At 38.0% G+C, this 27,432-nt stretch overlaps 2 protein-coding genes across 9 annotated transcripts in view; one reads left to right on the forward strand and one right to left on the reverse strand.

Moving 5' to 3' along the window:
- Nucleotides 1-73: 73 nt before the first annotated feature.
- Nucleotides 74-25,389, forward strand: LOC117431238 (E3 ubiquitin-protein ligase TRAF7). Of its 8 annotated transcripts, none has more exons than XM_034051983.3 (21): nt 74-197; nt 5,153-5,281; nt 6,312-6,372; nt 6,616-6,707; nt 11,159-11,275; nt 11,784-11,876; nt 13,038-13,071; nt 13,496-13,679; nt 13,943-14,077; nt 14,778-14,995; nt 15,391-15,464; nt 16,227-16,275; nt 16,705-16,832; nt 17,155-17,237; nt 17,614-17,653; nt 17,743-17,859; nt 19,170-19,292; nt 20,069-20,188; nt 20,655-20,786; nt 20,887-21,006; nt 21,171-25,389. In XM_034051983.3, the coding sequence occupies exons 2-21, from the start codon at nt 5,192-5,194 to the stop codon at nt 21,183-21,185; spliced, it is 2,025 nt and encodes a 674-aa protein (XP_033907874.1). In that variant the 5' UTR covers nt 74-197; nt 5,153-5,191; the 3' UTR covers nt 21,186-25,389. The 8 variants fall into 8 exon arrangements, with proteins under 8 accessions (XP_033907874.1, XP_033907878.1, XP_033907877.1 ...); XM_034051984.3 differs by lacking the exon at nt 74-197 and adding an exon at nt 1,804-2,026; XM_058995938.1 differs by lacking the exon at nt 74-197 and adding an exon at nt 1,804-2,026 and having other exon boundaries at nt 6,315-6,372.
- Nucleotides 24,248-27,432, reverse strand: part of LOC117431237 (caskin-1-like) — a 133,511-nt gene continuing 130,326 nt past the window's right edge. The window contains exon 23 of the mRNA XM_058995935.1: nt 24,248-26,269. The gene's annotated coding sequence lies outside the window, so the exon portion shown is untranslated. The remainder of the gene's footprint in view (nt 26,270-27,432) is intronic.

The raw sequence follows: 27,432 nt of genomic DNA on the forward strand, positions 1-27,432 counted from the left end.
GACTGACCCAGTTGATGCCTACGCTCTTGAAGCAGAATACGTCATGGGATTTGTAGTCTCTGGAAAATGACCACCCCTCCAATACACCACAGTTCCCATAAGTCACAACGCGGGTCTTTCTCTTCCTGGAAAGCTGTCTGCTGTCAGAAGAGGAAGATGTGAATTTCATCCTCAGGCTGCCAGATTTTGGATAGGTGGTAAGAACTTTAACGATACAAGATAAACATTTTCTGTTGGGGTGTAAGCTTTCACGTTCCACAGTGAAAAGGTCTTTTTTGATTAAATTTCCCTATCCGACCGAGTTCAGCTGTATCAAGCAACGTACACATCATAACACAACGTTGCTACCATGTGCCTAAATATACATTAAAAACGTACGCATTTTTGATTACATTCTGTTGAAATGTAGTATTTATTAATATATTTATGTTTGTCGCTTCAGCTGTTTTTTTTTTTTTTACTAGCCTTGGTAGTGATCGTCGAATTTATTTTTTATAATATACTGTCAACTAAAAGGTTGTGATATCAAAATGTAAATGTCAAATTAAATAGTAGACGAGCAACTTCTGCTACCAATTATTCAACTAAACACCTAATATATATATATATATATATATATATATATATATATATATATATATATATAGCATCAAAATAAACTTATCACTTATATTTGAGCATCAATAGAAACGTATCACTTATATTTGAGCATCAAAATAAACTTATCGCTTATATTTGGATAACATTCACTAGATGTGATCGAAATATGATATACTCTATTTTAGTTAGAGTAGATGCATTGGCTTTTTATTGTGCTAATTAACACTTGACATCACGAAGATGCTGCAAAATGATCTGCCAATCTTGGCAGGTGTTTTGACTCTTGGTCTCCCAGTTCGTGGCCTGTCATTCATAGAGTGTGTCTGATTATACCGTCTCGCCAGGTTTAAAATCGCTGGCTGTGCCACAGCCACATGCCGATTGCACGAAGGCGCTGATCTCTTGACAGACCTGGCATATATATTTTGTTCTGTGATTTTCTTTATTGCTTTTATTCCAGCTTGCAATTCAACAGCTGAAATCACTTCATATCCAGTGTCCAATCAACTGCCTCACTAATTAAGTGATTACGTGCATATGCTTCAGTCATAGTAATCCAAGCGTGTCATTGTCAAGGATGAAAGATCGAGTGACTAACAAAACCCCAAAACATTGTGTCAATGTCCATCATTTATATAGCTTATTTTATTTCCGAAATAAATGTGTTATAATTGTAATACGTTTCTTTTGATGCTCGGAATATATACACACGCAAATTCCATCGGTACTATCAGTTCATGTTTTATTTCTTGAAACGTGACAGTACCGTTTTCTGTACGTAGGCGATGGCATCTATGTGTCTTTGTTCATTCCAATAAGGAATGTCCGAAAAATACTTTCACATATTTTATATGTTAAAGCAATGAAACCATTAAATAACAGCATCCAACCGCACATTTTACTGCTTTTGCTGTTCAACCAACAAAACCTAAATCGGCCGTTTTAATTGAATGCACATAATCTGTACAAACACGATCAAAAAGCGTTTTTACTGGACATTTTTTAAACTTAATTTGTTGCAATATTTGTTGCTGGGTAAGGAAGTAAGACGGTAAATATAGTCTATATTATATTATTTTAACACCATATTCGAATCCTCAAAGTTTGGTTGAGAAAGTCGATTGTTGTTTTTTCTGTGACGTCAGCTCCCGGTGTCCTGTTATTTCATTGGCTGAAATGCGAGCTCCAGCTGCTATATTTGCATTTCGTCTGGTCACCATGCATGCCTTTCTGTCTACATCACTTTATAGAGAGATCGCAGAAACAGTTTTTCTTTCACGGGGCCGTTGCTGTGCAATATTGACTTAAACTTTTCGATTCCATGTGGCCTGAGATTAAAACAATATATCTATTTTCTAGAACGTGTTTTTTAAATTTATTATTTTTTTTTTTTTTTATTATTCAGTGAATTCTTCTGTAGTTTGAGGTGAGTAGCTGGGATCACTTATTTGCAGCAGGTAAACATGCTTTAAAATAACTGTGTTTGTGATTGATGGCTTAAGTTATACGATTTTTTACAGGTTACATATATATTTTATTAATTGTATTTTTTTTAAATATATGATGAGTGTAAAAACAAAGAGACAGTCGGCCTGCAGAGATATTGTCTCTGTTTTGCAAGAATATTGTACTTCATTTTTGAGGGAGTTATGTTTTCCACAAGGCTTGTCTGGGCATTTGTTTGTCAACGTCATGAATATCGTGTTTTTTGGTTACCGATGTTGTATAGATTTCTGTACCCCATAGAATTCTGTATCCCCTGCATGATTCCATGCCTGTGCAGATGCGGTTTTTCAAAGCAAGGACGTGGATGCGCGATATTCCTGTGCCCGAGTCCCGCTGTGTTCTCAAGCACTTCCATTGCAACAAACAAGACCAAACTAATTCTGTAGCAAAATAAAACAGCACATTTAACACCACGGCATTTCTACAGTACGCTCAGCCTCCTGCGTTGCTCAATACGAAACCCTTGATCAAAATTAACCTTATTCAGTAAGGTTTTATCCAGTATTCCTGATCAAATGTGTGTTCTGATATGTTGTCATTGATATTTTATTTTTTATAATATTGATTTATATGTAGGTTATTGATGTAGCATAACTGCATGCACTACTGCAAATCACTGTAAACAATTTAGTGTAGCTTGAAGTTACTGTATTGTGATTTATGTCGATGATAGAGCAACATCAAATTGTCTTGCAAAAATCTAGACTGGATTTAGTGGTCAATATGCTCTCAAAACAGCAGCGATGAAAATAAGAATCCTTACATAGCACTTTGATCTGTTCCTGGTTTTAGTATTTAATACTTTTAGTAAGACACACCTGAGCTTGTTACCTCCACACTGTGTCTAATCGTTATCGTGGTAAAACCAGGAATGGGTGAAACTGCCAAGCAATAGGAGTCTTATTCCCATCCCTGAAATGGCATTCTTCTCTGGTAAGGTAATACTGTTACTGTTTAGCGTTTTCTGGAACACGAAACAGTAATTTCAGGGAATTTTGCTAATTGTGCAATCACTCTCAAGTCTTTTGTACTTGCCAAAACTGTCAACAGATACTATTGGGCACCCCATCATGTACAATACAATGCAGTGAGTGGAGGCTTTAGTTTATTACTTCATGTAGATCTTTAAGAGGATTTGTTTAAAACGTGCACTTTTTGTAGGCTTGTTAGAATTCTGATATTAGACGACACTCGGTTTTGTTTTTGTTAGCTCAGAATTGATTGGCTGTGATGAAAAGCAGGACTGCTTTTGTGAACTGTTCCAGTAATGTTAATGTGTCTCTGGGGATATGTCATTAAAATGTGGAAAGTCTGATTTAAGAAATACATTCTCATTTTTCACTGCAAACTTAATTTTAAATCTTGTTTATGCTGTAATTGAGGGGCATGTTTTGAAATAAGATGCCTAATGTTATTTGTTAGGCTGATGTGTGTGTGTGTGTGTGTTTCTCAATACAAAATGACCATTTAACAAATGGTAATTTCACCAACATTTCACTTCTTGTGCTGTAACTTGCGTAGAGTCGTGAATAAGGATTATAAGTTTGTAGGTTATAGTTTACAAACATACCAGCATCCCAAAACGTTATTAAAAAGAAGCACTTGCCAGCATATGCATTTGAGATGTGTGTCTTCTTACCACAAAAAGCATCAGATCCTGTTGCACTCACTGGTGAAAGTCACATCACAGTATCTGTAATTATTCCGATATCATTGAATTTAATTTGATTTCAGTGTTTGCAGTAGTTCTGCTATTTGAAAGGGTAGTGATGCTGCTTGGAAGATCTATTAACACAGTGTTTTGCTCTTGGAAGATCTATTTTTTAAATTTTTTTTTTATTTAAGTAGTCGCCAATTAGTTTTTTGTTTTTTTCTCCCCAATTTAGAAGTGTCCAATTATTTTGTTTAGCCTCACTCACCGCTACCACCCCTACGCTGACTCGGGAGGGGACAAGACGAACACACACTGTCCTCCGAAGCGTGTGCTGTTAGCCGCCCGCTTTTTTACACACTGCAGACTCACCATGCAGCCCGCAGGCGCCTGGCCAGACCACAGAGGTCGTTGGTGCGCGGTGAGCCGAGGACACCCTGGCTGACCTAACCCTCCCTCCCCCGGGCGGCACTCTGCCAATTGTGCGCCGCTTCCCGGGAAGCTCCGTCCTCGGTTGGCAAAGGAAGGTAGATCTATTAGGAGGCTGTGTGGTCCAGTAGTTAAAGAAAAGGGCTTGTAACCAGGAGGTCCCCGGTTCAAATCTCACCTCAGCCACTGACTCATTGTGTGACCCTGAGCAAGTCACTTAACCTCCTTGTGCTCCGTCTTTCGGGTGAGACGTAATTGTAAGTGACTCTGCAGCTGATGCATAGTTCACACACCCTAGTCTCTGTAAGTCGCCTTGGATAAAGGCATCTGCTAAATAAACAAATAATAATAATAATAATCTATTAACACAGTGTTTTGCTCTTGGAATGTCAGTAACACAGTGTTTTGCTCTTGTCCTCATTATGTTCCATCCTGCTTGTTTAGTTCTGATGTTTGCTGTCCATGTGATCAGCCTCAAGGGTTTTCAAGGGAAAACTTGAGCAAACTCTGGTTTTGTTTCTGTTGGTTTTTACTTGGAATGACTTTTAATCCTGTATGAGAGTCTTCTGAGGCCTGTGATGTCTTAGTGTGTTCTACTTGCAGTACAACTTCTATTCTGCAATGGGGGATAAAACAATTTCTTTCATTAAGGTCTGAAAATCGGGAAAGGAAGTTTTTAAATGAAGCACTGTTAGAATAGTTTACTTTGCCCCATAAATATTTAAAGTTCCTGTAATCTGTTTACAAAAAAGAATGCTATCATTTATGTTGTACTGTGTTTAGACCCAGTTAAACAGTTATGCTTTTAAAACTATCAAGTGTTTTTGGTGTAACATACATACATTTTTTAGTGATTTAATGTATTGGTTGGAATGTTACACATTGCTTTTTTCGTGCTATACTGGGTTTTGTTGTGAGGGGGCAGTAGGCAGTGCAGTATAAGTACAGTGTATTTAACTTTTGCAGGGTACAGCTTGCAGTTCCTTGTAAATGCTGGACTAGATTATGAGCTCAAGTAAGATCCCTCGCTACAACAGGTACTCTGGAGGAGCAACAGCAGGGGTCAGTGTCCCTGCCACAGAAAACACCAACGGGGTAAGAAGTTAAACTGGGGAGGTTCAACCCTCAGCCTGAAAAGTGTAGGAAATAATACGTAGATACCAGTTTGAACCATTGCAGCTAAATGAGTTAATATGTACAGTTAACCTTGTCTCTTATAGTACTCTGTATGTCTTTTGGTGAACAAAGAGGACCTCAAAGCTGGATGGTTCTGTAATCTTAAATTGGTGCTTGAATCTTTTTTGTAATATTGCACAACACCAAAATGAAAGCTTTCAGGAGTTGAAATAAATCTGGTCGCCAATCAAATTCGCATGTAAAAGAATGAGAGGAACATTCTGCAGTAGAACGTTTTATTTATTTCAGATGTCATTTATACGTCTTGTTTACGGTATGTCATGTTCATAATTTTTGTTGGAATATTTTTTACAAAATCTGTATTTTGTTAAGTTTGTGTATTTCGACTGGTTTCTGTAGAATCTGTAGTCCGTTGATTTTTTATTTTTTTATTTTTTTTGTGGGTGGTTTGACACAAATAAAAAGGTAACCTATGTCTATCGGCCATGGTTTCTAATACACATCTTACTTGCGAAAGATGGTATGGTAGGCTCAGGTGGGCTTGGGCATGTTTTTGAAGCTCATATTATATCCAGTAATAGACCAAACTCGATGCACTAAGTACTTGTATATGCTTCATACAGTTTCACTGTGCATTGTATGCAGGAGTTACGTGATCTCAACCTTGTGCCTCCATATAATGTATTTTGTTAAATTTTTCCTTTTCCTGTGCTTCAAGATCTATTTCTAAATGCACTGTTACAAGAGAAGAATAGCTTCCTAGAATTTGGAGGGTATCTTTTTTAGTTTTTTGGCTTATTTATTTTTCTCTAGAATTTTTTGTTTTGTAAGGCTTTGCAAATTAGATTTACTAAAATGTTGCAGTTAACAAAATATTCTTCATTGATTGTCTCTTGGAAAGTCTGAAAAAAAAAAACCCTTGAAATATTAAGAGTTGTTATTTTGGTATACAAACTACATGTATTAAAAATCCCTTTTCTCTCAAAAGCAGACTAGAATGGAGACTACTTTTGGACCTGCATTTTCAACAGTTACCACTGTTACAAAAGGTGAGGATGTTTGTGTGGAATGTTTCCCATTGCTACTATTTTTTTATCATTGTAAAATATTTCCCAATAAAAAGGGTTGTACTTTGGTGAATTTCAACATTCAAAATGTTATTAACTGCACAGTGCAGAGCTCTAGAGTTCTTGGAAAGATAAAACTGGAGACCCATATTGCTGTAAAGTTTCTTAGTTCTGAAGTGGCTAAAAACTAGAATTTTTTTTACTCTCTTACTCTTTTTTTCTCAGCTGAAGGAACAAACACTTTCAAACAGCATCGCAGAACCCCTTCTTCCTCAAGCACCATGACCTACTCTCCCAGGGACGAGGATGATGTCATGGTAAATATCCTCTTAGAAACCAGCCATGCATTGCAATACAAACACATTTATTATACTAGTGTGCATTGATTACTCATGCTTTGAGAATCGTATCTGTTTTGTGTAATCTTATACTGTTGCTAAGTTACAGGTAAACAGCAACTATACGGTTTTGAGAGAAACAACAATAAACTTAGAAGTTGCGTTTTCAGGTCATAAATAAACTACTTTGAAATTAGGATTTAAATACCAATGTAAATAGGATAGCTGATTCCAGTCTATTATGTATAATATTTAATAACTAACTTGGACCGTCATCGCTGGCATGTCTCCACTTCGTACTTCAGAGGTAGTGTGGATATTCTTCCCAAAATATAATGGGTTTTTAATTCATATCTGGTATTGAATCATGAGAATTGGCAATGCAGTTGAGGAACAAAAGCCAGCTACAGTGATGCCTGCTGCTGTCTGAGCCGACACATGAGGCACTGTTTGGAAACAGTGTTGGTATTACTTGATAAATGCTCGGCAGGTTTATCTACAGCTAAGGCCAAAAGTTTTGCATCACCGAGAATTTTAGGATTGAGACACAATTTAAAAAAAAAAAAAGCTACAAAATTATATCGCAAAAGTCTCCCGGAAGCCATAACAAGAGTACAGTATTTCATGTTAGATTTCGAAATATCACATTTTTCCGTTTTTGTCAGTTTTTCTCATTAAGTATATGGAAAACTACAAAGCGATATGTAATTCAGTATGTTAACGTAACATTATTCAGCAGGTTTCATTCGACTTTATGAAGCACAATCTTTTAATTCTATAGGGTGATGCAAAACTTTTGAAAGCGTTATGTTTTGCTTAAACAACCCCGGGTTAGAATGGATTGTGATCTTGTTGACAGGGAGGCAGTGGAAAGCAACTTTCTTGAAAGCTCTTCTTGAAAGCTAATGATTATTTGATTACGTGACGTGTTCTGCATCAAAATTTTCATACAATGTCTTATATATATTATATAAATGTTCAGTAAAAAAAAAAAATATATATATATATATATCATTTTTTTAAATGTGCTTTCAATTTTGGATCTAGTTTTTTAATACTGACACCTTCTATGATGTTTTACCAGCCTAGGAGATATGTTTGACTAGTGCTTATGACATCAACTGACTATTGCTTTATGAAAAAGAAATACTCAAACAAGTTTTATCATTTCACTGAAAAAGTGTTGCCTGAACAAGACATTAGTTATTATTATTATTATTATTTATTTATTAGCAGACGCCCTTATCCAGGGTGACTTACAATCGTAAGCAAATACATTTCAAGTGTTACAATACAAGTAATACAATAAGAGCAAGAAATACAATAACTTTTGTTCAAGCAAAGTACAGGTGTGACAAAACACAATTCAATAATACAGCAGATAATAGTGATAGTTACATCAGGATATGATTAAATACAAAATACTACAGGTTAAACACTTAGCAGATTACAGTATTCTGAAGTACAGGATTAAATGCAGTAAAATAGGGGGCAGATAAGAGCAAAATAAAGCACATTTAAATGAAGGGTGATAGTGTCCCAGAATACAAACAGAGGAGTTCTACAGGTGCTGTTTGAAGAGGTGAGTCTTAAGGAGGCGCTGGAATGTGGTCAGGGACTGGGCAGTCCTGACATCCTGTAGGAAGGTCATTCCACCACTGCGGAGCAAGGGTGGAGAAGGAGCGGGCTGTGGAGGCAGGGGAGCGTAGCGGAGGTAGAGCCAGTCTTCTAGGCGGAGCGGAGAGGTTGAGTGGGGGTGTAGGGAGAGATGAGGGTCTGGAGGTAGCTGGGTGCAGTCTGGTCAAGGCATCTGTAGGCTAGTACAAGAGTCTTGAACTGGATGCGAGCGGTGATCGGGAGCCATTGGAGTGAGCGGAGTAGTGGAGTAGCGTGGGCGAAGCGAGGCAGAGAGAACACCAGGTGGGCAGCAGAGTTCTAGATGAGCTGCAGCGGACGGGTGGCGGACGCAGGGAGGCCAGCCAGGAGGGAGTTGCAGTAGTCTAGGCGGGAGAGTACCAGGGCCTGGACCAGGAGCTGGGTAGCGTAGTTGGTAAGGAAGGGTTGGATTCTTCGGATGTTGCTCAGGAAGAATCGGCAAGTGCGTGCCAGAGTGGAGATGTGCTGGGAATAAGAGAGGCAGGGGTCCAGGGTGACTCCGAGGTTCTTAGCGGAGGAAGAGGGAGAGAGTGTGGTAGATTCCAGAGGAACAGAGATAGAGAGATCAAAGGAGGGGGAGGAGGAGGGAAAGAAAAGGAGGTCAGATTTAGAGAGATTGAGTTTGAGGTGATGCGAGTGCATCCAGGAAGAAACAGCAGACAGACAGGTAGAGATACGGGAGGAGATGGTGGAGTCAGAGGTGGGGAAGGAGAGGAAAATCTGAGCATCATCAGCATAGAAATGGTATGAGAAACCATAGGATGCGATGAGGGGGCCCAGGGAGCGGGTGTAGAGAGAGAACAGGAGAGGACCCAAGACTGACCCTTGGGGGACTCCAGTTAAGAGAGGGTGAGGTGTGGAGGTTGCTCCAAGCCAGGTTACCTGGTAAGTGCGGTTGGAGAGGTAGGAGGAGAACCAGGCCAGAGCAGTGCCAGAGATCCCCAGGTCAGCGAGAGATGATAGTAGAATAGAGTGATCAACAGTGTCAAAGGCATCAGAGAGGTCAAGGAGACTTAGGACAGAGGAGAGAGAGGCAGCTCGGGCACACTTAAGTGAGTTGGTGACAGACAAGAGGGCGGTTTCAGTGGAGTGAGCAGAGCGGAAGCCAGATTGGAGAGGGTCTAGCAGAGAGTGGTTGGACAGGAAAGCAAAGAGCTGGCGGTGTACAGTCCACTCGAGGGTTTTGGAGAGGAAAGGTAGGAGGGAGACAGGACGGTAGCTCTGGAGGGAGGTGGGGTCGAGGGTAGGTTTTTTGAGGAGGGGAGTGATAGAGGCACTAGTGCAGGAGAAACATTTCCCCACCTGACATTTCTTTAGTATTTACCCAGATGATATGATGGGTGTGTGGTTAGGTTATGGAAGAACTTGTAGAAAGCAATCCAACCCCAGAGCAAAAAAATGAGCTAATTCTGTACGGTGATGCAAAACTTTGGCCATAGCTGTATATCCTTAAACTATTTATCCATCTTTATGAAACTCATTATTCATTTATTTTGGGTGTGAAACAACTGCAGATGATCAATTTATAGATCGTTTTCAGATTGAGCAATTTTTAATAAAGTTGTGCAACATAAAAAAGAGGAAAACCCCCAAGCACTGTTCAGTATATACTATTTTTTATTTTTGCTAATTTATCATAATAGCTAAGCTTCCTCAAAATATTGCTGAGACTTGCGGATTCAATACATTAAGAGGTAAACTAGAATGTTTTTTTTTTTTTTTTTTTAACGCTTCCAGGATTCAGCAAGCTGCTAACAGCTTGTCCATTGGTGATCCTTGATTGTCCTTCAGTTAGACCCCCACACAGGAAGCTGTGCCGAAGTGCTTACTTTTAATTGAATAGCAGGAAGTCTCCCAGTTTACACAGTAAAGTTGGCACTAGGAATACAAAGTGAGCAAAACAAGAAGTGCTGCTGTACTTCCACAAAGACTTCACTGAAGCTGAAGTGCAAGCCAGACTCTGGCACGACAGTACGGCTGAGTGTTTTCTTCAAGACAAAAAATAAGACAACAAAATGCTTTAAAGACAGAAGAGGTTTAACTGTGTCAGGACAGAGAATGCTGTAAATAATGTAAGTTTGTAATTTAAAAGGCGATAAGTTCCAAAATAGCTTGTATGAAAAATGGTTTAATCTTATGCAACATTATGTTTAATCACGTGTACAGTTATTGCAAAGAACGCCAACCGGTACTGTTTGTGAGCTGAAAAAGTGGAATATTTATTTTTTTAAGCTAATGAAATGTGCTCTTTCTTTGTTAATGTTCAGTTATTGTGAAATTGTCGATTGCAGTATTGAGGATCGTGGTTAGAAATATTTCTGAAATGGTTCCTTTTTTGGTGCCATAAATGATGTCTAATGGTTAGCTTAAGTTTTGACTTAAGAATAAAGTAATGCAGTAGTTGATACGTTTTCTGTGGAATGAAGTGTTTAGCCATCATAGTTCTGTGCTTAGTGTCATAAAAATGGGAAGGGAAGTAATGATGGCTTGTAAAGTGAGCCTTTAAATGGTTGTGATTTTCCTTCAAACTGTGCTTTTCTACTAGGACCGGAAGACATTTCTTAGAAATAAAAACCCATGTTCAATAAAATTGCAGCTGAATGGGAACACTCACAAAAGTCTTGTTTGCCGTGAGTGACTAAATCCATTGCAACGGCAGACTAAATAAATAATCAGTAAGTGTGTTGGTATTGGAGCAAGGCAGCATACGGTACAAGTCCATCACAAGTCCTCAATTTTTTCACATTGTATTCTTTTCATTTCTTCTCTCCTAGCCTCCCATCGGCACACCCCGCAGATCTGACTCTGCAGTTTCAGTCCGTTCCCTGCACTCTGAGTCCAACATGTCTCTGCGCTCCACTTTTTCTTTGCATGAAGAGGAGGAGGAGGCGGTAGGTGTTTTGTAATGTGCTTTTATATACATGCTTTCTCAGTGTTTATTGCTTATAAAAATGCCCCCACAGTGTTGAGAGATAGAAGATTGTTGATTGGAGCTGTGATGGGTCAAACAGCAGCCGTGACCTGCACCTTATTTATTTTCTAATGCTGTGCCAGAGAGCGTATATACAGTATGAAAGGTGGCAACATACAATACGTTAAAGGGTTAGTACATTATGGATTGGATTTGCTGTGTTCTGTTTTTATTTTCTGAAATGCATGCTCTTCATTTACAGTTACGTTTTCTAATTCTGTAACTACAAGATTAATTTCTAAAAAGCTTGTGTATGAGGCTGCTGGTTAACACTTTTATGTGTGTGTTCTTTATATATATATTTTAATACTGTTAAGAATTTTTCTAGAAATTATTTTTCTAGGAATCTGTCTACAGACTAGTCCAATGTGATTTAAAAGGTGGTCTGCACTGTGTGTATGATGGGAATTATTTTCTGCTTGCTGTAGGAGCCTGTAGTTTTTGCTGAACAGCCCTCGGTGAAACTCTGCTGTCAGCTCTGCTGTGTTGTTTTCAAGGATCCTGTTATAACAACCTGTGGGGTGAGTAGCAAACTGTTCCTGTTCTCATCCCCCGAGTTGTATCGTGTGCATTAAAAACCTGATTCAGTGTTTTTACTTATTGCACACCTACTCTGCAATGCACTCCCTGTTTGGACAGTGATTACCATCCTACTGTTCATCAGTTCATGGAATCTCATATATAATACCAATAATCAAGGCTATTTTAGGAATATTCTTTGCAAGAGTGGAGAGTAATTTATACAGACATTTCCTAAAGTAGAACAAAGTACATTATTTGTTTATGTGGGGTAATACAAAGCACCAAGATGGGCAGTGGTTGCACCCAGTGTGCTACAGTGACTGCAGGTAAGAAAGGCTGAAAAGGGGCCTCTCTTCCCTATGTATTGTAATTTGAGCTGCTGTGATAGGGTGTGAAATCTAGGGTATCTTCTCTTTAGGAAAGTGTGAGATTATCTGGGTAGCATGGAACATTCACTAGCACAGGAAGTAGGGTTAGCTGCATTAGCTCAGTGTGCTGTGGCTGTTTGGCAGTGCTGTCGAGAGCAGTCTGCAGCTGGACAGAACAGGAAGAAGGAGTTGATTTCTTACCGTTGTACACATTGTGCGGTGCTGGGAACAGCTAATTACCTCAGAGTTCATAAACCCCCTTTTAGTGCTTTACAACAATTCCAAGATTACAATGTTTTAGTGATTGTTTTGGACAGTTTGATCTTAGTAGTGCAGTACACCAATTACATTTTATGATTTTTTTATTATTTTATCATAGTGCCACTGGTACATTGTAAAATAACCATTATACTAGTTAAACTGTTTCACAACTCCATAATGTCCCCTACAAGTACTTTTGTAAACTAGAAATAGACTACAAAGCCTTGAAATACCAATTGCAAGCATAACCAGTAAGTAGATTTCTTCATATTTTAACCAAAAGCTGTCTTCGGATGGCTGGGTAAGTCGGTATGCTGGGTACTCCTTTCCCACATGTCACTATGTTTATGGTAACGCTTGTTTACTGCAGCCCTGTAGTTTCATTTTTCAGAGCAGGAAGGAAGCGTTGTATATCAGTGGTCCCAACGTTGAACAGCACTAGTCTGAGCCAGTTTAAACTGTACAGAAATCCGGAAGTGTTGTCTGTGATCACACAGTGAAACTAAAATCAATTTTCTTTTCTTTCTATAGCACACCTTCTGTAGAAGATGTGCCTTAACTTCTGGTAGGTTCTTTTTTCACATGTTGTATTATTAATGATAAATGGTCTCTTTCATATAAGGGGGTGTATAACATAAGATGAATAGCTTCTTATAGCATACAAAAGTGACATCTTACAGTTCTGTCACACACTTAACAATCCTGTAAAAATATAAAATACAGACCTCTTTCTACCTGTGCATAGTATTCAAAGCTGCTTTTTTCATTTTTATGCAGTGTCAGTGATACAAATCTTTTTCACTGCCACAAACCAACTTTAGTCGCAGCATACAAATCACAAAGCCCCCGTGAATGTAAAGTCTAGATGCACTTGATTTAGAAAACTGCTGCTTGAAATCCAGGCTCTTCCTGTCATGGAGTCTGCCCTGGAATAGCCTTCAGTGCTTACAATGATGCTTGTGTGTTGATTTGTTTTCTTTTTCTTACAGAGAAGTGCCCTGTGGACAATGCAAAGCTCACTGTTGTTGTGAATAACATTGCTGTGGCTGAGCAGATTGGGGAGCTCTTTATTCACTGTAAATGTGGCTGCCGACCCGCGTCCAATGGCAAGCCGGGGGCCTATGAGGTGGACCCACGTGGCTGCCCCTTCACCATCAAACTCAGTGCCAGAAAGTGAGGGCAGTTTGACATTCTTCTGTATCACATCTTTGGCATACATAGGCTCTATAGCAGGGGTAGTCAACTCTGGTCCTGCAGTGCCATTCCGCTCCAGGTTTAATTATTTAAATGATTAAGGGCTTTAAGACCTGGTCAGGGTATGAATTGGTTCACTTTATTAATGAAGGATATGGTTGGTGCGACTGGAAGTTGCCTACCCTTGACCGTGACATTGACATGTAGATTGAGCCTGTTTTAATGTTTGCCTGTTCATACAGAGACCACGAAGCAAGCTGTGACTACAGGCCAGTTCGCTGCCCCAACAACCCCAACTGCCCCCCCCTCCTGAAGATGAACCTGGAGGCCCACCTCAAAGAGTGTGAACACATCAAGTGTCCCCACTCCAAATATGGGTAGGTGCCTTTTCCCTTTTCAACTGGTATTCAAGAAAGAAAAAAGCATGCTTTGGGGCATAACATTTCAGAATGTTTTAGTACAAAGCTCTATAATGCCTTTGTATTATTGTAGATCCAGGACATGTTAGGGAACACTTTGAATGAAAGCATGAAGGTTTAACAACAAAGAATGCAAGGAAAAAAAAACACTGTTGCTATAAAGTTGCAGTTTTTCACTTAGGCAATGATGTGCACAAAAATTCTGATATTTTTGTATATAATATGTTGATATACATGCTGGTAAAATGTAAATATGTAAATATTTTAAAATGTTGGCAACTTGTCACTATACAGTTAAACTCCATAGGTCTTATTCAAGATAATTATATGGCCCATTCTGTGGGATCAAGGTTGCTGGCTCTAGGCTGTGGGCGAGGCAGCACACTGTGCTAGAAAAGGAAATGAGAACTGGCCAGCATTGTGATCAAATCAAATTAAGTGTTGAACTTCGAAGTGTCGATCTGGTGTAAAGTGTTTGGAGAGACAGAGGACTTTGACACCCTTAGTAAACAGGTCCCTGCTTTATTTGTATAGAACATTGGGTGGTCATTGTTGGTAAAGTTATCCTCAACAGTATTGAGGTCAAATGATAACATACAAAAACTCTTCAAGCTGTTTAAACTTGCAATGTTCATTCAGGTATTTATCCCCTCCCCAGGTGTACATTTATAGGTAACCAGGACACTTACGAGACGCACCTGGAGGTGTGCAAGTTTGAGGGGCTGAAGGAGTTCCTCCAGCAGACAGACGATCGTTTCCACGAGATGCAGTTGGCACTGGCACAGAAGGACCAGGATATCGCTTTCCTGCGCTCCATGCTGGGCAAGCTGTCCGAGAAACTGGACCAGCTGGAGAAGAACCTGGAGCTCAAGTTCGGTACGTGCAATCAAATCTGTGAAAGATTATTTGTACTAGATCTGGCCTCTTCATCACCCCTAATTTACATTCTGCTGTGAAGAGTCTTCTGGAACATCTAGGTCCATGAACAGAACTTAAGTAAGTGTAGGAAAGTGTATGTGTTACATAAAAAAACAAAATTCTACATTTTCATCAGCAAAAAACCTTTAATAAGTAATTTTTGTTGGACTTTAAAAATGCAGGTTTTCTGGTATTTTTTTCAAATCTTGTTGATTTGTTAGAAGCTACAAGCAAGACATCTATTATCCTATCCCTCACATTCAGCATGTCTGCACCCACCCGGGACTAATTTGCAAGACGTGTTGTCATGTTATTTTGAGGGGCTTCACGTTGTTTTTGCTCCATTGTTTCAGATGTGTTGGACGAGAACCAAAGCAAACTGAGTGAGGACCTCATGGAGTTCAGGAGGGATGCATCAATGCTCAATGTGAGTGAGCTCTTCAAAAAAGACATTTCACACATTGCAGCCTCTGCATCTACGTATGGAAGCACACCTGCCGCTATCGGAAACTCTATTGTAGAACGATTGAAGGACTCTATGAGGTCCACTGGGAGAGATATCTCATAAAATAGTGTTAGGAATTCTTTAAACTTGATTGCTTAGAAAACACCCCTACGTTTTTTTACACCTTCGTGTAGTGACACCTTACAAGTCACGTACGGTATTTCCACATTGATGAAGGCATTATGCAGGAAGCACTGCTTTGCCATGCAATGCAAGTCTCAACTTTAAAAACTAAATAAATATTTTTTAAAAGTTTGCCGTGCATTCAGGTGTACAGGAAGACCCTCGTTTATTTTAGTTTTGCTTTTGATACAGAACTTAGAGAAGCGAATGAAGGACATTATTCTATTGAAGTATGATCTGAGGTTTTTCACAATGTGTCGACACATCCAGGCGCACCAGCCTATACAAACAAAAGCCAAAGTAAATGTGTCTAGTTGTCTTTGTAGATGGGTCCCTGTCAGCAGGTCAATATGAGTCGGTGTTCGCTACTTTAGAAATTACTTTGTGTTCGTGAAACCTGACACATCATGCTTCCTGGCAGCTTGGAACAGCTCCGCTCCGTATGAAACTCTGCTATGTCATGACCTCACCAGCTGCTGCTCCAGCGGAAAGAACTGCACACACTGTCAGCAATGGGATCTGAAGTCTCTGAAATTCATCGCTTTCTTTCTTTTTGTCTAGGATGAGCTTTCCCACATCAATGCCAGGTTGAATATGGGAATCCTTGGATGTGAGTCCCTCCTTTTTGTTGTTTCACTTCAGTTCACTTTCTTTATTTAGGTGATACTTGTCTGTTTGCTTATTTACTGTAGCTAAGGGAAATATTCACGTTTTATTTTGGAATGCTAGTTGGCTCAAAGGTAACTAATTCCTACCTAAAGGGGGCAAAGTTGTAGTTATTGAAAATGCTCTGAATATAAGTTCACCTGCCTTTTTACACCTGATTGGCTAAGGCTATATCTTGGGAACTGATGACAGAGTGTAGTGACATTTAAAGTAGGTATTTGTTACCAAATATAAGTCATTGCTGCGCCCTAACAAACTAGTAAATAAAGTTCTAGACATGTTCATTTATCATAGGAGATGTGTAGTTTAAAACTTGAGCATGTTTTTATGCAACTGGTCTTCAGTAACTCACAGATACTGTATTGTTTTACAGCCTATGATCCTCAGCAGATCTTCAAGTGTAAGGGTACCTTTGTAGGCCACCAGGGTCCTGTTTGGTGCCTTTGTGTTTACTCAACCGGGGACCTGTTATTCAGCGGCTCCTCAGATAAAACGATTAAGGTACAAGATTTCTACATGTCTAGCCCATATGCAAATTATTTTGCCTTGTTGACACCTCCTCTGGAACTATAAGGGGAATTCACAAAGTAATTTACTCCAGTTTCATTGACAAAGTTTTTTGTAAGTTACTTTAGTTAAAGAACTCTAGACTTTAAATAATGGTGTATTTATTAAGTTGTTCTTAAATAGTTTATTTCTAGCTTTGCAAGAGCTTTGAAGTGTAAGGCCTTGTGCATTTTATGTTTTTAGTAATCCCTGGTTTGTGTAGTCTTGACATCTCTATACCTGTTGTTGTTAATTAAAGTTTTTGTTACCGTGTTAGGTGTGGGACACCTGCACTACATACAAGTGCCAGAAGACCCTGGAGGGACATGATGGGATTGTGCTGGCTCTCTGTATTCAAGGGTGAGTGGACACTGGACACAGCTCACGAAATGTGTGTGTTAAACACAAACGCTGTTCATTTTGATAGAAACACAAAGTTACTTTGGAAGTTATTTATCCATAACTATTAACACTAAATCCTAAATGTTAAGGTAGAACTTGTAAGAAGTCAAGTAGACCTTGTGGCTAGTACCTTCATCAGTGTAATTCATTGTTTAAGGTAAAACTTTATACACTAAAGAAGGCATTTTTCAAATTTGAGTTGGTTACCCAGATTCATTTAATTACAAGCTCAGTAGCATGTTATTAAATGGTTGTTTCGGTACCACAACAATAGTGACATTGTGGTACTGTTTCTGACTCTTAAAAAAAAGTTTTTGGTTTTTACTTCCTGTAGGAACAAGTTGTATAGTGGATCTGCAGACTGTACTATAATTGTAAGTGTTTAACAATCTCTTAACAGTTATCCAGACTTTGGAAATACGAATATCTTCTATTAAATTCCACCCTGTTTCTTTTCTTTAAGGTTTGGGATATACAGACTCTGCAGAAAGTAAACACTATTCGAGCACATGACAATCCTGTGTGCACGCTGGTTTCATCAAACAGCATGCTCTTCAGTGGATCTCTCAAAGCGATCAAGGTAGGGAGTTTTAAATAGCGGAACATTGGCTGTAAATTAAATCAATGTTCATGGAGGTGCCATAGCTAGACTTTATAATGGCTGCCAAAGATTACTCCATTTGCTAAGCAACTAGGGATTTGTCTTCAGTAGTTTATTTGACAAAGGAGCAGCTTTCTATCTACTGAGTAATGGAAAACATCACCTGGAAGAGAAAAGGCTAACGTCAGAAATGTTTTGATTAGTGGTTATGGAGTTTCATGTTTCATTTTCTCTCCCACAAGCAGTAAGAGTGCTGTAATGAAAATATCTACAGCTGCAACTTTTCACTTCAATATGTGCTGCATGAAATAGAGAAAAGGAGGTAGTCAGTCAGTTGATATTTATTATCTTGCGTATGCACACTGATTGCTGTGCTGTAGTCACTAGATATTGCAGCCCTCAAATCTGTCATGTAGACTATTTCCTCAGAAGATTTTTGGTGTTGCCTGTGTATAGAGTGTAAATTCACAAATCTGGATACCCAACATTGTCTAGAGTTCAGAAGAAACTGAAATGATAAAGACCGGAGAGCTGAAATCACTTTGCATGTTTGTTTTTCTTTCCTTTTACGTGAGCAATACAGCACTGTTTTTTTTACAATAATAATCTTCTGATCAGGAGTTCCTCACTATGTATTGCCAAACATTAACATCATAGGGTTTATACTAAGGTTAAAGGTGTTTCTTTTTTCTTTTTGATTTATATGGGACAGATTCATGATAGCTGTGTTCAATAAATGTAAAATGTTGGCTTCTAAAAGTTCATTCCTGTGTAGAGAATAGTAGATAATGATCTTGGCCTTGCAATCGGTCATGAAGGTAACTGTTGCTATGGAAATCATGTTCTCTCATGGGTTTTTCTTATTTTTTCATACCACGTAAATGTGGTTTTCATTATACAGTTTATGGGGGGAAAAAAAAAAGAACTGATGAAATCCACCAGCGCAAGCACTTAAGACATATAATGCCAAATATCTATGCGTCTCTATCCAGCAGGCACGCTACAGTCCAAGTCAAACAACGCACTTTGGGATTAAGAAAGTCAGTTTGGCAAGAACTTGAATATCAAACGGGTTACACAGCAAGACCAATACAGGTCAACTTCCAGTCTGACTTACTTAACAAATGCTTTACCTTCCCGGATGAGTTTGATTGGATGAGTCTTGTGGATAATGTCAAATTTAAACACTAGAAAATGAAGACAAAAGAGTGTTACCCCAAGTTGGAAACAGTTCCGTGAGTGCCTGTCTGCTGCTGTGAAGGTGTAAGTCTGTGTGTGTTGGTTTCCAGGTGTGGGATATCCTGGGCACTGATCTGAAATTGAAGAAGGAATTGACCGGTCTCAACCACTGGGTCCGAGCACTGGTCGCCTCTCAAAACTACCTGTACAGTGGATCATATCAGACAATCAAGGTTAGTGGTGTTCTGCATAGATTAAGAATGAAACCATAAATTGATTATTTTATACAAACTGAACGATAGACTAGAGGGTCCAGAAATATAAACAGTTTCTTGATGGATTTACTCCTCACTGGGGAGTACTGTATACTTGCCCTAAGTGCTCGTTTAAACAGCTGATTACAGCTGGATGTTTAAAATTGTGTAATTTCAACTGTCATGAACTGTTTCTCTAGTTTTACAAAGCAATCTGAGATTGCGTCATAGCAACGTCAGCAACAACCAGAAGTTTATTCTAACTAAAGCAGCATGCTGTTTTAGTACACAGTCCTGCTGATCCAGTTGCGGCTGCACTGTTAATCTGCCAGTGCCCAGTTCCAGATGTCTTGTAAACACTCCTCCTGTTGCCTTGGAAACACTTGTGTAATGCTTCACAGATGCTGCGCTGTTCAGATTTTCCATTAACAGTTATGATGATAAGAGGGGCACATTCAAGGTTGTGTGGAGGGACCTCTTTCGTGCCCTCACTGTTGTTTTGTGGCCCCAGTGTGGTCTATTAATTAGGATTAAAATTATCTATTTGTTTTAGCATGATTTTCATTTGGAAACCTCCCCCTTGATTTTACTTGGTTTAGAGCCATATCATTTAGATCTTTTTCTTTTTTTTTTTTTTTTTTTAGTGGTAGGTTTGTGCTCCTTCTAACAAATGTATTTCAATTCTGTTGTTAAATACTGTCATTACAAATTCACACTGTGCATTTAAAGGATTGTGAAATGTATTGCCCCCTCAGATCTGGGATATCCGCACTCTGGAGTGTGTCCATGTGCTGCAGACCTCGGGTGGGAGTGTCTACTCCATTGCAGTAACCAATCACCACATCGTCTGTGGCACCTATGAAAATCTCATCCACGTAAGGCGGCTTTGAATTGCTTGAGCAGGCTGGAGGGTCCTGGGGAAAGGCAAATCAGTCAAGTCTATGCTCAAAGTTTCTATGGCGATGATAGCAATGGGCTTTTATGATTTTCAGTCACCCAACAGTCAGTGTCATGATTCAAGCAGATTAGAAGGCTATTAGTTAAAATAATGTTTGAGCTAAGTAACTTTGATATGGTGACACTTGATTACTTCCAGATTTCTACATAAAGCAACTTATATTTACAGAAATGTGCTCTTTTTTATTCTTTTAATAATTATTTAAGATATTGACCACTGGGACCATCAAAAATAGTTTTCAATGAGATCATCAGTTTATCCTCCTAATTCTTCATTGAATGTTCACTGTCTGTAAAACAGGTGAATTGCTAATCACTTTAATGATCTCTGTATTCAGATGTAATGTAACTCACGCTTCTTGTTTATCATCTTGTCACTGGCAGGTGTGGGATATTGAATCGAAGGAGCAGGTACGGACTCTGACTGGCCACGTGGGCACGGTGTATGCACTGGCCGTGATTTCGACACCAGATCAAACCAAAGTGTTCAGTGCGTCCTACGACAGATCTCTCAGGGTGAGCACGGGGTGACATTTCTAAACCAGAATGCATCTCTTTTTTTGTGTACATGCACTTTTTAATGTGGTTGCTTACTGGCGTGTATCCTGTGCTTTAGGTGTGGAGTATGGACAATATGATCTGCACCCAGACTCTGCTGAGGCACCAGGGCAGTGTGACTGCTCTCGCCGTGTCTAGAGGACGCCTGTTCTCGGGGGCTGTCGACAGCACCGTCAAGGTGGGTTTAAACTTGTTATACAGTAGGACTTGTCAGGCAGTTCTAGAACAGACATTTTTAGCTGAAAGACTTCCGCAACTGTGTTTTCCATCATTTTTAGCTATTGTAAGAAAATGGTGTCTAGGAAGTTTCCTTACTGTTTTTTCATTTAATTTCTCCTCCAGGTGTGGACCTGTTAATTCTAATGGCTGGAATTTGTTCTTTATGAAAAACCGGGGGGAGCCTTCAACTACCAGATTACCGGATGGCTTTTAATTGGATTTATCTTGCCGGGCTGTGCCGATGACAATGCCACTATCATATGGTTGCCACTGTTTTTAATACTGTTTATTTGATCAGTTGATTTTGAGTTAGTGCCACAACAAAAGGGAATCGAGAAGGAACGTCTTCAGATCAAATCATATACAAAGTGTAGCTACACATTGATTGATCAGAACTCGCCAGGCATCACCTAAATTGAACATATATGTACTACATATGCACTGTGTGTCAAAGCAGGTACTTTTCTTATTGAAACACAGTCATCTTCTGCTCACCCGTCTGTTTTCCAACCAGTGAGAGTTTTTTTTTTTTTTTTTCATGGCCTTCATACATTCTGCAGATACACTAGGGAAATGTGGCATTGGATTCTAAAACATCTGCCTTATGTACCCAGTATGGATCTGTTCACAGGATTCCCAAAGCACCATGCTTGTCCTGATGCTTCAGTGTTTGTGCCAAGGACATGACATCACTTGAGTCTGCATCTGGCATCACGTTTATTTTTTTCCTTGCCAAAACTTATTGGAAAGAATATTATGGAAGGAGTGGAAGGTACATCAGGATTTTTGTTTAAAAAACAATCTCCTGTATCTCTTGAAAAGGACATGTTTTTATGACTGCTAATCATATTTGAACAATTAGAAAAAAAACGAGTTTCTTCCTTTTGAAACTAGCAGCACCCATTTAGGAATATGTCATGCTAATTCTTTAGATGGCTTCTGTATGAATTGAATTGTATTGTCCTAATCAAGCTGTATTTGCAAGTATTAATCACTATGTGGATTGGTTACCTGGCATGACATTTTTGCATAATCTTAACTTGTATTTTCATGTGTAAAACTGGTTGAATCCCAGTACAGTAACATTATTTGATTAAAGCAAAGTGCACAAATTTTATATGCCATATTGTCAAAGCAACCGTATCACCCTTTCACAGCCATTTTAGACCTTAATATTCAAATTCAATTAAGAATAGACATAATATTACAATCATGTAGAAGTAAGATTAGTGCAATACTCAAATTGGACCTCAATGTAAAAGTGTCCAGTGTCCATAAGATATCTAAATATGTAGTCAGTTGGGATGAAGTTGCTTTAACAAAATAAACAAAACAACAAGTGAAACAGTTCTAAACTAGTGCTTCTGTCTATTTTTGTAAGTAGGATGTTTTTGTTTTTTTTAAATGCAGTAAAAGGATAAACTAGGCTACGTGTTTTTAACTTCAGTGTACCTTCTAAGGTAAAAAAGAAATCGGCTTTTAAAAGGTTCTGGTTAGTTTCACAATACATACTGCTTAAAAGTGAACCATGGTTAATACTTGCATTGGGATCAATCCAGTGCTTTTTTGTTTTATTTTAATTCATATACTGGTTTTCAGTAGATTTATGTACTACACCCGAAATGTGAGTTGCCTGCTCTATGCATGATATACCTCTTCATTAGAAGTGTTACGGCACATTTGATCATGTTTTCTGATGTAGGCGTGCAGAAGTACAAAGAAAAGATCGGCTGGCATCCATTGAAACAATGGAAATATTTTGGTGTGAAGAACAGGCTTGTAAAAGTATTTTAAGAACAATTAGGCCTTATACATAAAGCTTTAACATGTGAGTATTTTTAATTAAAGTCCTTTTATGAAAGAGATACCACATTGTTAAACTCCAGAACAAAAGTAATTGAGTCATAAGAGTTTCAGTTTGAAATTGCCAAAGCCGGCGGACTAGAAATCAGAGTTCATCATAACAAAACTGTATCTATAGTACTTGCATTAATGGAGCTTATTCAGAAAAATGTAAAGACTGTTTTTAAGAAATGCTTTATTTGAGGAAAGTGTTTATTAACATTGTCTTAGACCTATGTATAGGTTTTGTTAAACTGCATTTAAATTACCTTATTTTAAAGTCACATTTAATTCACTGAGTGGAATGGACTAAAACTTTTTAAAAGGGGACTCTGCAGACTGCAGTGTGTTTTATTTGCAGTGCCAATATGTAACAGGTAAAAAAAAAAAAAAAAAAATTACCTACTTTGTAAAGCTTTCAACTAGTTCCATTTAGAAAGTAACAAGGTACGATTTTTTTTTTCAGAATTGTATTTTCCACAATGAATCATGTAAATGTTCATATATTTACATCATGTTAAATTGATTTGACCATTAAAACCATATCACATTTGTTAGCGATGTGTACTTTCTTATTTGGTAAAACATGGATTTTGGGGAACCAATATTATAAGAACATAACTTTGAGAATGAGAAAAAGCCATTTGGCCCATCAAGGCTTGTCCCTTGTTAGCACACCATTTCACCTACTGGCGGGGAACTAATTTTAAAGAACAGAATCTAGTCTTTTTGAATATGTTCCCAGTGTTTTAGATGCTACTACATCAAGACTATTCCATGCATTTAAAACTGTAAAAAAGTGCCTCCTACCTCCTGTTCTAAACTTACTTTTACTCTGCTTCCACTTATGCCCCCTTGTTCTTCTCTGCTAAATTTAAAGTAGTGTCTTGGGTTAACATAGTTTAAACACTGCTTTTCCTCCAGTATGTTTTAAAGCCTAAAACCATAAACCCTATCTATAATAATATTCAACCCAGCACATGAAAAGCAGGTCAAAGTAATTTAAACCCACTCCTGTAGTCATTACCACGTTTTCTATTAATGCAAACACAATCCTTGCTAATCATTCTGTAGGAAAAGCCTTCTGGAAAGAACGCCTTTCCATTCTCAAATCCAATCACAAGTGCAACCAGTAAACAAACAAAACAACCTGTTATTTTTCTATAACATTTATTTAGAGCAGATGGCTGTTGATGCAGTCCCTGTAAGCACAGTACTGCCACATGCCTGTCACAGCAGGCGTGATACAAGTCAATGGCATTAATAACACAATATACAGCCTGGCGTAAATGGAATTCTCTGAAAATGTCTTCAGTTTTTTCTGTTGCTTTTTTTTTGTACACAATAAAAATAAAACATTTTCTTTACAATAAATAAATCTTGCTTAATAAGATCTGTGTTTTTTTTTAATTTGCAAGATTACTTTTCGAAAAGAAGAAAGAAAAATGGGACAACACTCTTTAAGTCACCACGAAACATCCAGTTAGTATACATAGAAACTATAGAACACAGTTCAGCAAGTGAAGGAAACCAGGATGCATAGCTTGCACAAGCTGGAAATGTATTTAACACAATTCCGGTAACTTTAAACCTTCATGGTATAGTTTTGTTTGGGGTGTGTGTGTGATATTTTTGAATTGTGAAGTAATATCCTCCACCTCTTACATTTCCATCACTGTATACAATATAAGTAGACCATACTGTTGTAATTGAAATGTCAATAGAATTACAGGAGACGCTTCGTTTTGCAACCACAAGCACAGGCATTCATCATTAATCAGGCAGCAGTAGACCAGACTTTTATACACATTTTATACAGTATTATTACATGAGTACATTCTGTAGAATGCACATGCACGAAAAAAAAAAAAATACAAAAAACATTTTGTTTCACAATTAAAGAAAACATCCACAAACTTAAAGCAAGGCACATATACAAATGTATGACATTGCATAAAACCAATTAATATAAAACAAAAGTCTACATATGTACTAATAGAGTGACCATGTAATAGTTAAAGTTACATCTGCAAAAAGCTTCCACAAAGAAAAATGATAATAAAAAACTTTACATTTGTGCTGTATTTTCTTTTTGCGCACGTAGTCTTTTTCTCCCTACCTTCACTTTTTCATATACATACATACTGTTAAATAGTTTTTATATAATAAATGATTATTTTTTAAATACATGCATTCTCAGCACTCACTTTTAAAAGACATTTCAGATTCGGGGAGCTTATTTTTATAAATGTTATGTTGTACGTTTCAAACATTAGCATTCGGGCACAACTGTTGAGAACATGTATACAGGGATCCAATGATATGTCCTGTAAATCAAAAAATAATCAATGAAAAAAGGAAAACGTTTCTATAATCTAGCAGAATGTTGGTCTTAAGGTACCTTGTACTATGGCCCTAACTCACTCTCTCTCTCTCTCTCTCTCTCTCTCTCTCTCTCTCTCTCTCTCTCTCTCTCTCTCTCTCTCTCTCTCTCTCTCTCTCTCTCTCTCTCTCTCTCCTTCAATTTAAAAAACAAAAAAAAAGGTTCTTTATTTTTAAATAAAAAAAATAGCCAAATCTGTTGCGGCCTGGCAATTCTGAAGTGAGTGCAATGTATTGTATCACCACCAGAGGGCAGACTTTATAATACCTACAAAGTGGTCTTTAGCTTATATCTCTGTACCTGTTCCAGTTTATATACACTCTTGCTTTGAAAGAATGCAGTATCCATTCATGTCCTACTTAAATCACAAAAAAAACTAGTACTGCTACGCACAAAAAAGCCTATGCTAAAAACCTTCCATTCAATAAATAATCACTAGACAACATTGACGTCCACATCTTCAGCAGCGTATACTGTACAACAAGCTCCAGCTGCAATCAATGCTCCCCACTGTGCTTGTTTAATGATCGGTGTGTCTTGTTCTGAGAGATAGCTCAGAGATGAAATCTGCACCGTACTGTGCCCTAGATTAATTACTACGTGAGTTGTGTGCCAAAGAAGGGTAAAAACAGTTTTCACATGGTTCAGGAGGTACATAGCTATAACTCAGCTGCATAACCACTGTACTGTGTATTTTCTTCATGTATACATACTAACCCTAAGTTGCTGAAACATTGCATCAGAACAAAATTTAATAACACAACTACCAATTTTTTAAAATTATTTTACACTTAATATACTACAAAAAAAAAAAAAAAAAAAAAATCTTTGAGTGGACTGCCTAGTTGATATTAAAAACGGTCAGGAGTTTGTGTTTCCATTTAGAAATGTTATAGGATGAGTTATTCCAAAAATAATAGTGCATTACGAAGATGATGTAAAGACCTTGAAAGTTGTTGTATCACCACACCATCGCTCATATAATCTCGATTGGTGCCTTTGATGTAAACAAAAAAAAGAAAAAATGGAATAATTAATATATTTGTTTAAAGACAGGTATTAAAAAAGTGACATCACACAGCTTCAAGTGTTCTTTACAATATTAACACTATGGGAACATACTCAAGCAGCACCAGTTGGCAAAACGTTATTCGGACACACACATACAGCGTCTTAGAAAAAGGATACTGCATCTTTATAGACAGGGGACACGCAAACAGAAACATATGAACATCAATTAAACATGTAAGGGAATAGAAATAATATAAAATGGCATGGCAGTGGTAGCTAGTATTAGCATTTCAATGTTGAACATCATGCACAAAAACAAAAAAACAAAAATGTTATTGGCCATTCAAAAGCAGAATACCATTTTTCAAATTTAAAGTACAAGTTCAACCGGTTTGTTAAACAATTAGGTTTGTTAAAGTGTGGTCGAATTTAACAGCAGGTGATGCTGATATAAGCAGACACACATTTAGTGAGATCCAAACCCCCCAAATCCATATATAACGTATAATGCTGAACAGGACACTGTAGTTGCAAGATTTAAGATACATGCATCCTGGTAGAGCCACTATCTATAGTAAACGGGGTTCTGTTTAGCTGAACTGCTGCTGTATAGCACAGTGCCATAGGAATCACACAGCTTCTAGTCTTTGGAAGCATTAAATAAGTAGGTGAAGCTTGTTAATTCATGCACGAGATTACCACACCTTTCCAAAGACCCAAATTCAACGTGTTAAAAAATGGAATTCTGCATGTTTTTAGAGTTCGACAGATCCAACTCTACAAACCACAATAAATGATAGAGCATCTATGGTAGCAGCTTGTATTGTGTTACCATATTGATCCAATACAGGAAGGGTTACAAAAGCCATAAAACAAAGCCCTCAGTGTATATCGTTGTACATCGTATTACAAAAGGCTTTAACCATGTGTAAACTGTTCATGTATTTCGAAAAGTGGGATACCATTATGACCAATGATGTAAATCCCAGAAGTGCAGTACTGTATAAGTTGCCTATTCAAACCATGCCATACAAGTATATAAAAAAAATGATTATGCACTTTAGGCATATTGCACTGCCTTTGTGGAATTATTTCATTGTGTGCATGGGAAGCTCCCATATAGAAGCTGGAGCTTTTGACAGACCAGCA

Source organism: Acipenser ruthenus, chromosome 22, assembly GCF_902713425.1.
Source record: "Acipenser ruthenus chromosome 22, fAciRut3.2 maternal haplotype, whole genome shotgun sequence".
Classification (NCBI taxonomy): Eukaryota; Metazoa; Chordata; class Actinopteri; order Acipenseriformes; family Acipenseridae; genus Acipenser; species Acipenser ruthenus.

What these genes read in the sequence shown, in the direction of transcription:
- LOC117431238 (XM_034051983.3), top strand. Translation starts at nt 5,192, where the DNA reads ATGAGCTCAAGTAAGATCCCTCGCTACAACAGGTACTCTGGAGGAGCA. An exon ending in ATCAAACTCAGTGCCAGAAA is followed by an intron (nt 13,680 to 13,942) that starts GTGAGGGCAGTT and finishes CTGTTCATACAG; the next exon opens with AGACCACGAAGCAAGCTGTG. An exon ending in GGGATGCATCAATGCTCAAT is followed by an intron (nt 15,465 to 16,226) that starts GTGAGTGAGCTC and finishes CTTTTTGTCTAG; the next exon opens with GATGAGCTTTCCCACATCAA.